The sequence below is a fragment of the Drosophila biarmipes genome, chromosome X (genome assembly GCF_025231255.1).
Source record: "Drosophila biarmipes strain raj3 chromosome X, RU_DBia_V1.1, whole genome shotgun sequence".
Lineage (NCBI taxonomy): Eukaryota > Metazoa > Arthropoda > Insecta > Diptera > Drosophilidae > Drosophila > Drosophila biarmipes.
The window spans coordinates 26,270,429-26,281,136 of record NC_066611.1 but is presented as its reverse complement, the minus strand read 5'-3'; the positions used below and the strand labels follow the sequence as shown (position 1 = coordinate 26,281,136).

The following is a 10,708-nucleotide window of genomic DNA, read 5'->3' as shown; positions in this document are numbered from 1 at the left end:
ATGTAAACTTCCTGAGGGCTTACATTGAATGCATATTTTTGGGCTAAATTTGGCAATATATTCTCGGCTTCACAGCTGACTAATTTCAAAGGTGAGCAGGCGAAAATGCAAAAAGTTTATAAGCTTTAAAGAAGTGGAGTAGCAAGTTTTATATCTGACTTTGGGCACATTCCCCAACAAGAACTTCTCGTTATCCTTTTAGAGCGTTATGTAAAATTATTTGAACTTTGCTATCTGTAATTTAATTTCCTATAATCCACTGTTGTGAATGTATCTGTGTGAAAACGATTGAGCTAGCCTTGTAACAATCACACTCTTTAGTTACAGTCTCAGCAAGTTGACAGAACTGCGGACTTAAGTGGCTGCTGAGGCTACTAGGTGAAAAGTTACCTCAAACATGGGGGGCGCACACGCACGACGCACGAAGGACGAGGGAGTCTCTGTTTCTGTTTCTGCTCCTGCTTCTGCTCCTGGCTGCTCCTATCCTTTCGTGGTTGCCAAGGAGTTGACTCTGTTGCTGGCATTATCAAAAATTTAAAGTTTGCCATTATATTATGTTTCCTTAAGTTGCAAATTAAAACCCCTCAAGTGCAGCTGTTTCCGACGGCGTCGGCATCTATAGATGCACTGCGAGAAAGAAACCCCATCTATTCATTTAAAACATAACTTTGCGGTGACTCCCAGGATGTTGTACATCAGTTTATTCATAATTAAGGACCTTAGTCACGCACAGCACCGACTGGGTTGCATACATGGCGTCTGTTGTAGTCCTTTGCAACCACCTCGATGGCCTGGTCCACCGTCAGGTCTGGGTGTTCCGAACGATCCTCGTACAAGAAGTGCACTGCCGCCTTGTCAAGGCGCCCGTTCGTCGATGTCAGGACCATGGCGTACTGAGTCCCAAGTCCTGCGAGCTCCAGCAGACTGGTCAGCGGCTCCTGGTCGTCGAGGGCTAGTGGAGAGCGCACCTCCGTGCTCAGTCCCCCGGCGAAGAGCCGGTCCCGGATGCGCATGGCGCTGTGAACCTGCTCCAAATCCATTACTATGATCACGCAGTCGGCAATCAGATCCCGTCCCGAGGAGTCGGCCTCGGCGACGACGAGCTCGTCCTTCTCGGCCTGTCTGCAACCACGTCCATGTGCCTCCATCGAGTGGAAAGTGGCACTGTGAACAGTCAGGGTTTTGCCTTTGAAGCGCGACCGGTGCAGAGCCAGAATGGCAATGCTGGCCTGTCTTTTACTCTCAAATTGTACGTAGCCGTAATTGTCTTTGATCATCGTACCCAGAATGTTTCCAAATCGTGCACATAGCTGGGCCAGTTCATTGCGGCTGCACTCCGGCAAGTTTGCGACGAAAATTCGACTGGTGAGACGGGTTGGACCCGTGAGCAGCAGGTAACCTTCGATGGGCGAGTTGCACATGATTTCAAATTTTTCACTCGAGCCTGTCAGACGTAAATGATTTAGATGCGCTCGTGAGACTGCAGATTAACCCCCAGTGTTGGAAATGGTTGTGCCGATAGTATCATATATCGTTTACAACCCTGTAGCAGCATACTCACGGTACCCATTGTTAGGTACATTAATACTCTTTTTCGTGGAACTGATTTTGTAGTGGCTCAAAGGTCGTTGCCACATGTTAGACGCCTTTTCGAGCTTGTTAAATGAATAAATTCGCCTCGACTAGTTTCGCAAGATATGAATACAAAAAAAAAACATTTCTTGAAGCGCAAAATTAATAACGTACCGATTTTTCAAATGCATTTAATCAGTCAGGTTTTGTTCCGTTTTCCGCTGTGTACCCTTCACCACACATATCTCTGCGCCAGCATGGTTTATTTAACGAGAACAGAACGCAGGACTCAGACTCAGTCGGCTTGAGTTGCAGGCTCAGATGGAGCTAAAGAATCCGAGTCCTGCCCGCCGAAATGACCCACTTTCTGGTCTTTCGCTAAGGCAGAGCGTCGCCAGCTGGAAAAGGACGAGGAAGCCCCCAAAGAAATCAAACGGAAGAGTTTGCTACACAAGGCGAAGGCATCAGGATGAGATGAGCCGACGACCAGATGAAATAAAGGCCAGCAGACGGTGGCCGAACACGAGGGACGGCCGAAGGCACTCGGAGCGGCAGGATAATGTGAGTGTGCAGTGGCAGGGGCAATGAGTGGAAGCTCGGCTGCAAGGACCCCGTGGTGAGTTTCGCACTCGCTTCCCGCCGCTCTCTGCTCGCCCGGAGAGAGGGCAAAGCTTCAAGCCGGGCTTGAGGACGATATTGCCAAGGAGCTCTCAAGGATTACTCAAAGATACAATATCACAGATATTCTTGAATGACAACTAAAAGTAAAACGTTACAAGCAATGTGTTTCTTAACATCAGTCTTTTTTAAAATATATTTTTACCTTAGTTTAGTTTTCGTTGCGGTATTTAAACTTAATACAGCGTAGGGCAATTAAGGAATACCGCTCAGATACATCGATACAGATATATATATATATATTAATGATACTTGGCTCCTTGAACATTTTCCTTCTTTTTCAATATTCTAGGCTTCGTGGGCTTGGCTTTTCCACTTGGCGCTGGTTTCAAATTCGGATTCCAGCGGGGATGGTCCGGGTTGTCTTGGCCCTTGCGCCTCAGCCCTCAGCCCTCCGCCCTGTCCCTTAACCCTTGCTGGCCCTCTGGCACACGGACATTACAATTGTAAGCGTCAGTGTATGCGCTTGTATCTCTTGCTCCGAGTCTGTGCGTATAAACGTGGCATTGTGTGCGTGCTATTGAGTGTGTCTGTGTGTGGCGCGTGTTTGTGTTTCTAAGTTCGTTTGCCGCTGCTTCAGCTTCTGCTCCCTTGCACTTGAAGAAAAGCCCCTGCTAAAGAAGTACATTTTCGGAATTTCAAATGTGCTGCCAGCTAAATGCAATGGGTAATTTTTTCTAACGAAAAAGAGCGCATTAGTTAAGCGGCTTTTACGAGGGTGCATAAGAAGTCCTTCCGTAGGCGTGAGTCGAGAAACTCCCGAGCTTAATCACCTTGTAGATACCCTATCATAGTATTTTTAGTTTTTCCGGGCCTGCTATGCTATTGTCTCCCAGCGCCCTGACAACTTCTGGCCATTTCAAGCCACATTTTCGCTGAGCGTAGTCCTGCTAACAACTCAGCGTTAAAGTTGCGGTAATGGCGCTCTGGGACGTCGACGGATGGACTGATGGACTGTCACGGGGCGGGTGGAAGTGAAAAGTGGGCGGTACGGAGGGATTGTCCCTCGAATCCTGGTATCCCGGCATCCCGGCATTTCGGGCACAAGGAGGAGAAACAGCAGCCCATTAGGCGAGTGCGTATTACTTATGTAGCCTGCTAACTTGCCTCTCGATTGCTTCCCTTTCCCGCAGCCATATTCCTACGTATATATCTTTCTTTTGCTCCCGACCTTCCCTAGTGCCCCTCGCTGTCCTCCGCTCGTGGAATAATTTTAATTGAAATTACGAAAAAGCAAAATTACTCGCCGCCCCAAAAACCAGCAGCCAAAAGGCGGTCTAGATGGCAGACATATCCACCCGTTTATATACCCACGTACGTATCCATGTCGGCCTAGTACGGCCTAGTCCACGGACTCTCGCCTGAATTATCATTTTAAATCATTTTGTGTGCGACCACAAAAGTATGCAAATAAAATCCCGCAATACATTTTCGGACCATTTACAGGGTACCACAAAATGGGAGTGACCAGCATATAAGCCACCAAAATCCGCCCGTGGCGCCGACTGCATGTTTGTTTTAAGCGGCAGAAGGGCAAACGACTCGTGATTCCATCTCCGCCCGTTAGTTGGGATGCGGAACTTTAAAGCACTCATAAAATGTTGACCCTTGGGCGATTTGATTCAGCCGTTAACTATTACTTTCCGCATTTTGAAAACTTAAATGTTTGCTACGGGTTACAACTCCTCGATAGGCCATGAATACAATGTTTTTAAGTCCAAGACAATATATTTTTTAAACATATATTAGTCAACTGTTTTGGCTTGTATCAGATTTTACCATGAACTTCCTGCTCGCGTGTTTCATTTTTCTTAGAATGCCGTAGTTCCGTTGGCCGTGGTCCGTTGTCCGTTGCGTTGTCCGTTAGTACCACTGTCCGTCCGTTTGTCTGGGCTCTTCCATCTTGTTCTTTGTTTTTATAAGGCCGCTTTGTTTTTGTTTGCTTTTATTATGAAAATTATTTCGTGCATTCTGGCCTATAAAGAGAGCCGGGCCGTAAAAAAGGCCGCACTCGGAATGAAAATCGCATGGCAACTAGACCAGAGATCGTTCGCTTTTACAGCGAGTGCGGTGGGGCTGCGGAAAAAAGGCAAAAAATGAACAACTCGAAGCTGAATAGAAAAAATGTATCACAAAAAGGAAAGATAAAAATAAAATTAGTTTTAATAAAGTCAAAAAGCCACAGGAAGCGAGCTGCTGGGAAAGATGCCACAATGGAAGTTAAATTTGAAAAGCAAATGAAACAGTGTGCGCAGAGCAGGGGAATCGAATTAAATGTGGGCGATGAAAAACACACGCAGGAATTAAAACGGGAAAACTAGGAAAAAATAGCGACGGGTCTGCGGGATATTATTAAACAATGGCGTGCATTATGAATGCGAATTACGTTGTCGTGACGACGCCGAATTATGTGTTTGAGGCCACCCTGAAACCGGGAAAATTTGCCCAAAGCAAACAGCGACAGAGGGCTCTTCATTTTTAATTCACTTGGGTGGCAGTAACTTAATAATTGCGCTTTCTACTCTCATATATTACATATTCAAAAAGTCGCAGAAGCGAAAAGCAATAATTTAAAGCAATCAGAGTGGCAACAATAGCACTTAAATACTAGGAACTTCAGAATGTTCATTTAAACTTTACCCCAGAGCCACAAAGGTATCGAATTTCGAAGCCCAATAAATTGTGAGTTTGCTCGTGAGTTCCCAAGAAATGGCAGTCATTCTACACAAAGTTTCGTTTTCGCCGAGGAAAGCAACTCATAAGCAGCTTAAAAGGGCAGAGCATTCCTCCCAATTGGACAGAAATGGCCTGGCTAGTGGGGAATGTAATTTAAACGCCAGAAAGTATGCCTCAAAAATGAGCGCCAGATTAAAACGAGCAGGGAAGCCGAAAGAGTGTCACGCCTTAAAGACCTCTCCCGGCTTCTGGGGGTCTAAAATATCCCTAAAGTGATTTTGCCAATCGATAGGGCGTAAGTCTCGAGGAGCCGCCATGATAAACGACTCCCTGACTGAACTTAAAGTGTTTACGACGCGAAATGGATTTTTGGAACGGCCCCGAAGCACACAGAACAGAAAAACAGGCCAGGCTTCCATTACAGCTGGCCATTCTGTGGGTGAGCAACTAAAGGATCCTTTATCACATCCCATCGATTGTCTGTCTGCCAAAGTGAATGACCGACCTGGAGCGGGAACGAGTTAGTGGATGAGACTAACTAACCGAAGCCCATGTGGACCCTCTTGTTCACATATTTGTATATAACTAACTAGCTGGGCACACACCGCCGCACACATCAAGTCCGTGGAGTGCTCCACAAATAAGGAGGGAGCCATTCCGTTGGCCGTTGTTGTTTTCGTTTCGTTTCGTTTCGTTACGTTCCGCTTCTGAGTTCTGGCTTCTGAGTCCCCATCCTGCCCACATCCACGTTCATATCTCCTGCACTCGAAGAATCTCTGCAGGGTCTTTTCTGACGACCAAATCGCTCGCCTCCGGGGCACCTTTTAGAAATGCAGTTTACGGCGATCCATCAGCTAGCTGTTGGAGCTCAGGAGACGGGTAACAAACAGTTGGATTCAGATTTTATGAGAATTAAACACCATTTTATTTCGACACGTTGGTCCGTTTGGTCCAGTTATAGCCTTCCAAAGTCTGTGGATATTAGGGTTTTGGGAGAGATTTAACGATCCCCAACTAATCCGAACTGAATGGTAATTTCTCCAAGTGTTGGACTATTTTTTGGCATAGTTCTTCTCATTTTTGCTCCTGTTTACCCAAACTATTTTTGTTTTCCCAAAGCCATGTGTGTGTGTGCCTAGTTTTGTTACACATCATATTTGTTGGCCTTTATCTGTGACGGCAGCAAAGTCCAATTGAATGACCGCCATTCGATTAGGCCTGCGATAAAGGGCGCGCACTGGGATCCTGGAACAGGCGTCAAAAAGTCAGTCCGGCGACACTTAGCTGAGTTATCCTAATAAGACGCAACTGTCACAACAAGATCTCAAAAGCGCAGAAAGGAGGATGAAAAGAATACCCCGACAAATCCGCAGCCGTGCCAAAAGCAGTCGACATCGTGGACCAGTCACGAGTCGGAAGGCGCGTACACCCCGCAAAGTCTAAGTGGATTCAACCCAAAAGTACGCAGTGAACAAGGGATAGACGCCTTTTCTAACAAACTCGCTGAACCTCTGAGTTTTAAAAATATTGCTGCTTACTTTGAGGCACCGAAGCCATTTGTATAGGCGTAAGCGGCTGCCTATACCCGTTACTAGTAGAGTACTGGATTCGTGGGAGAGTATTTAGCAGGTAGAAGGAAGCGTTTCCGACCCCATAAAGCATATATATTCTAACACATAACATCAACATCTGCCCTAAAATATCATTTTCTGCTGATGTATCTCCGTTTCCCTTTTGCTCCTTTAAGCTGACTAATTCTCCTTTTGTGTGTAACCTTTTCTTGAGTATTTGTTTGCTTTAATAGAACTCCCACCTTTCCATATGGTGACTTGGTGTATTCTGGATATTGCAGCATCAGAAGCTTACTATCGAAAGATTGCCCCCTTAAGGGGCACTCTGAAATCGGTCTATTTTATATTTTAACAAATAAAGTCAGTTTATGAATAGTTTTTGCTAATTTCGACATGAAATTTTTGTTTTAGTGCAGACAAACGAGCACTTGTCTAGCCAAACACAGCAAGAAATTGCTGAGCACTCGCAGCAACTGCTTCTGTTCAATGGACTCTCGTCATGGTTGTTTCGCTCAGTGTAGCGCTGAATGGGTGCTTGGCATTTATGGTGTGACTGCTCTGGAACAAACTTTGCTCAACAATGGACCGAGTCCGTAAACTGGGGGCGAGGATCAGAAGGAGTTGGCGAAGTCCAGGCCATTTTGACTGCAGCGCAACTGCTCCGGCGATTGTTGGCGGATTTAACGCAGTTCGCTTTATGGCCCGCCAGTTGACTGCCGGAGTCAGGTTTCAGCCTTGCTCGCAGCCGTCTCCTGCACGGAGAGAAGAGGCGGTTGACAAATGAAATACAGGACCCAAATTCGCTGATTCAGATATGGGCCTATCAAAATGTGTGCTCTGATGTCTTTTACAATCGTGTCCAAAACTATGCAGCGGACTTTCGCAAACATACCACTGCACACTTTTAGACATCTTCGTAAGCGATTTGGCTGCGAATATTTTCCAGTGTGGCCATGGCTATTGCCAGTGGCCCAAGACGCCGAGGAGATGGCGAATCGGATTGGATCGGAACTGCTTAAGCTGGAACGGCTCTCAGTGGACATTACACCCCTCGTCGCGCAGTTCTCGCCGTCAGTTGCAGTTAAGTATACAATTATTAATAGCTGCACTGCTCCTGCTCTGGCCCCATTTACTTCTCAAACATGAGTCCAAAGCGATTCGCCGCTTTAACCTTTTCTGCAGCATCCTCTTCTGGCAAAGTCCTAGGAACCCGGCCTTGGGCACACTTCGAACCTCAGGTATTTAAGGCTGTTTGGCCACCGTTTCTCCCAGACCCAGCAACAGCCTTACTCTATATATGTTGCATTGAAAAAGCTTTCACATTCAATCGTTCAAATGAATGTCAATCATGTCTTTTCGGCTGAAAAGCATAATCCGCCAAGAGCTGCGGAGCTATGCAGTCCCTTTGGTGAAGTCGTGGGCACGATGGTGGATGGAAGCCTCGGCTTCGTCCAGTTCGCATGTGAGGATCAAGCCGAGGATGCCATCGAGGCTCTGGACATGTCGTCCTTCAAGCCAAAAAGAAGCTCGTTGAGGAGGACATGGTAGAGGAAGACGTTGTGGAGGAGGACGTGGCAGAGCAGGCAAATGATAGGCGCCCAGAGCAGGAGGAAGACTTGGTCATGGACTAGGTTGAGGGAAATGATAAGCCAGAGGAAGATACACAGGACTAGGACGAAGATTCCCTCAGAAGACCAGGATGATGAGGAGGATTGCCAAACTTTCTCCATTCGCAAGCAGGCATAAGCATTTAGCAGATAGTTTTGGCTAATTCCCTTAATCGTGAAAATTCGAATAATAATAATAATTCTTAAAACTTTTCGACCCCGCTTTGAACTTTTCACTGCCCGCGAAAACCCGAGCGTTGGGCATGCCTTTGGTCTCCAAAGGCCAGATGCTATCTCTCCTGATCTATGGCGCTGGCCGGGATTGGATTGGCTTTGCTTGGCCCTCGGGCGGCCCTTCGTTTTATTTGGCTTTCAACTTTTGGGCCAACTCGCATTATACGCATAATAACGGCCAAATAATTATGGAGATTTCAACAAGGCCCACAGCACAATTGCATTGACAGGCAGGGGGAGGAAAATGGGGAAAGCTGCTCTTAGCAAAATGTTGATTATATATTTGGACGTAGTTTTAAGTGAAACAGCGAGCCCCTGCCCGCTCCTCATAACTTAAGTCCGTTCCAAAGCAATTGCTACGTGCTCTGCGCAATGGAATTTTCTGTTTCGCTCGGTGCCTTTTTCCACATTATTTTATTTTGCGCTGGAGGAAACTTTAACTGCACCGGGCGAAAAGGGGTGACGAGCCGCCCGCAGGCTTGTAAAATTTGATTCCCAATGAAACCAGAAACAAAAAGGAAAACCAGCGACAATCTCACTCGGCGATGAAAAAGAAATGTAAGCTCCCTTTAAAGGTCGCCCATCAAAGTATTACTATCGAGGTGCCGTAGTTCGAAGCGACTTTTATGGAACTATGCGCATTTTTTCAAGTGTACGTACAATATAGTACGTTCATGTGTGTTTGGCTGGCTTGGCTATTAAATTTCCAGTTCAATGATTAACGAAATTTATGTTTCGGCTTACGTATAACTAGGCACCTCGGTGTGTGTGTGTCGTTGTGCGTGCGTGCGAGTGTGTGTGCGGGTGTGGTTGTAAGTGAGTGCGTGACGCCTTGAAGGTGCCGCTAACGATGCCCCAGGCGGAATGCCGGGTTCATGGGTTACCAGCCACTGCGACTTGCCACTCCTCAACTAAATTGCTCAAAGTCGATTTATCCTGAAACCGATATCCTGCAGCGAATTCATGTTTTACGGAATGCGCTGGGAAGTGCGTAAATTAGATTCATGGGAGAGGAGTGTATCAGGAAGTTGGATTTCGATTCAATTTAGGATTTTCGATTAATATTCTCGGACCCGAGAGCGTACCCTGCAGCAAATAAGTATTATTTAGCGGGGAGCAGAACGCATTCATGGCCAAGAAAACGCGTAGGGATGCATTTGCTGTTCGCATGGTAACTTTACTATGTACGACACCATTTGCGGAGAGAGCTCTTGAAATACTCTGGGTAAGAACGAGATATTAGTATGCAGAACTCCCTAAAGTAGAAAAGAGGAGTATGGAGCTATATCGAGAGTTTATAACCGCATATAATCAAAACGATCATCATATTTAATCAGAACTAACCTGATTTATTTATTAGGCAATCGACGCATCGGTAAACCATCTAAAATAGAAAAAAGATTCCGAAAATAATAATTTTAATCCCCTGAATCAGCCCAATATCGGCGCACCTATATTTTCAAATGCATCGTGGCTAATCATCATATCGCGGCATTGGTAGTTCGCAAGTTCTCGCCGCATAAGCGACAAATGGGAGGCGCGTGCCTCGGAGGAGACGAGGGGAGGGAGGACTCTGATGGGCGGACACCGGGACAGAGGACCTTCCTGGCTGGAAGGATGCGGCTAGAGATGCGTCGCGACGTGTCGGTGGCTCATTAAATATGGATGTCTTGTACGGAGCAGCTGCGTGGCAAGGTCCTGAGCCCGAGCCATTCAATTAAGGCGCATTTTGTTGCCTCTCTAATCTGTTTGAAATATTGACCATGCGCAAAATGGTGTCAGCCGGGCCCAAACTCAAGCTGAAAAGGAAAGGCTCTCGCAGGAGGAGTTGAAGTGAAGTTGGAGTGGATGCAGCGCCAAAGCAAATATGTTCAGGCATGCAAAATAATGAAGTTGGAGCGTAATTAATTTTCAGTTGGTGCCGTGCCGTGCTGTGCTCGGCCAAAACGGCTCAAGATCCCCCGGGAACTAGTTCACACATTTAAGGCCAAAGTCCTGGGGGCACTTTCGCCTAAAGTGCTCAACAGGACGATGGCTAAATGAAATATTAATGGATCCACTCAGTTTTGAAATATTCGGTTCAAAGGTGCTCGCAAATAGTTTGGCATAACTGCGAGCTATTTCCACATTCATGATACTCAAAACTAAGCCATTTAGATTATAATCAACTCAGCTTTATTTGACGATGGTCTGCCTAATGAATTAAATTAAACGTTTCGGTTTCTTATTTGCTCGCTCGCATTTGGGCACAATTTATTTGCGACTCGCAGCAATATCCTGTTGTTTTTGCGCTTGCGAAAATTATGCAAACTAAACATTAAATAAAGCTTAATATATCTTTCATGATTTTGATTTGCGTTATTTATGCAC

The 10,708-nt window shown here is 46.1% G+C and overlaps 1 protein-coding gene across 1 annotated transcript; it reads right to left on the bottom strand.

The window, feature by feature from the left end:
* Positions 1-719: 719 nt before the first annotated feature.
* On the bottom strand, positions 720-1,421 carry LOC108024082 (uncharacterized). The gene has a single exon (XM_017093857.1). It carries the CDS (start codon positions 1,419-1,421, stop codon positions 720-722), a length of 702 nt encoding a protein of 233 aa, XP_016949346.1.
* Positions 1,422-10,708: the final 9,287 nt, after the last annotated feature.

Bases quoted from the DNA above. Each gene is read 5' to 3' on its own strand.
- LOC108024082 (XM_017093857.1), bottom strand. From the start codon at position 1,421: ATGTGCAACTCGCCCATCGAAGGTTACCTGCTGCTCACGGGTCCAACC.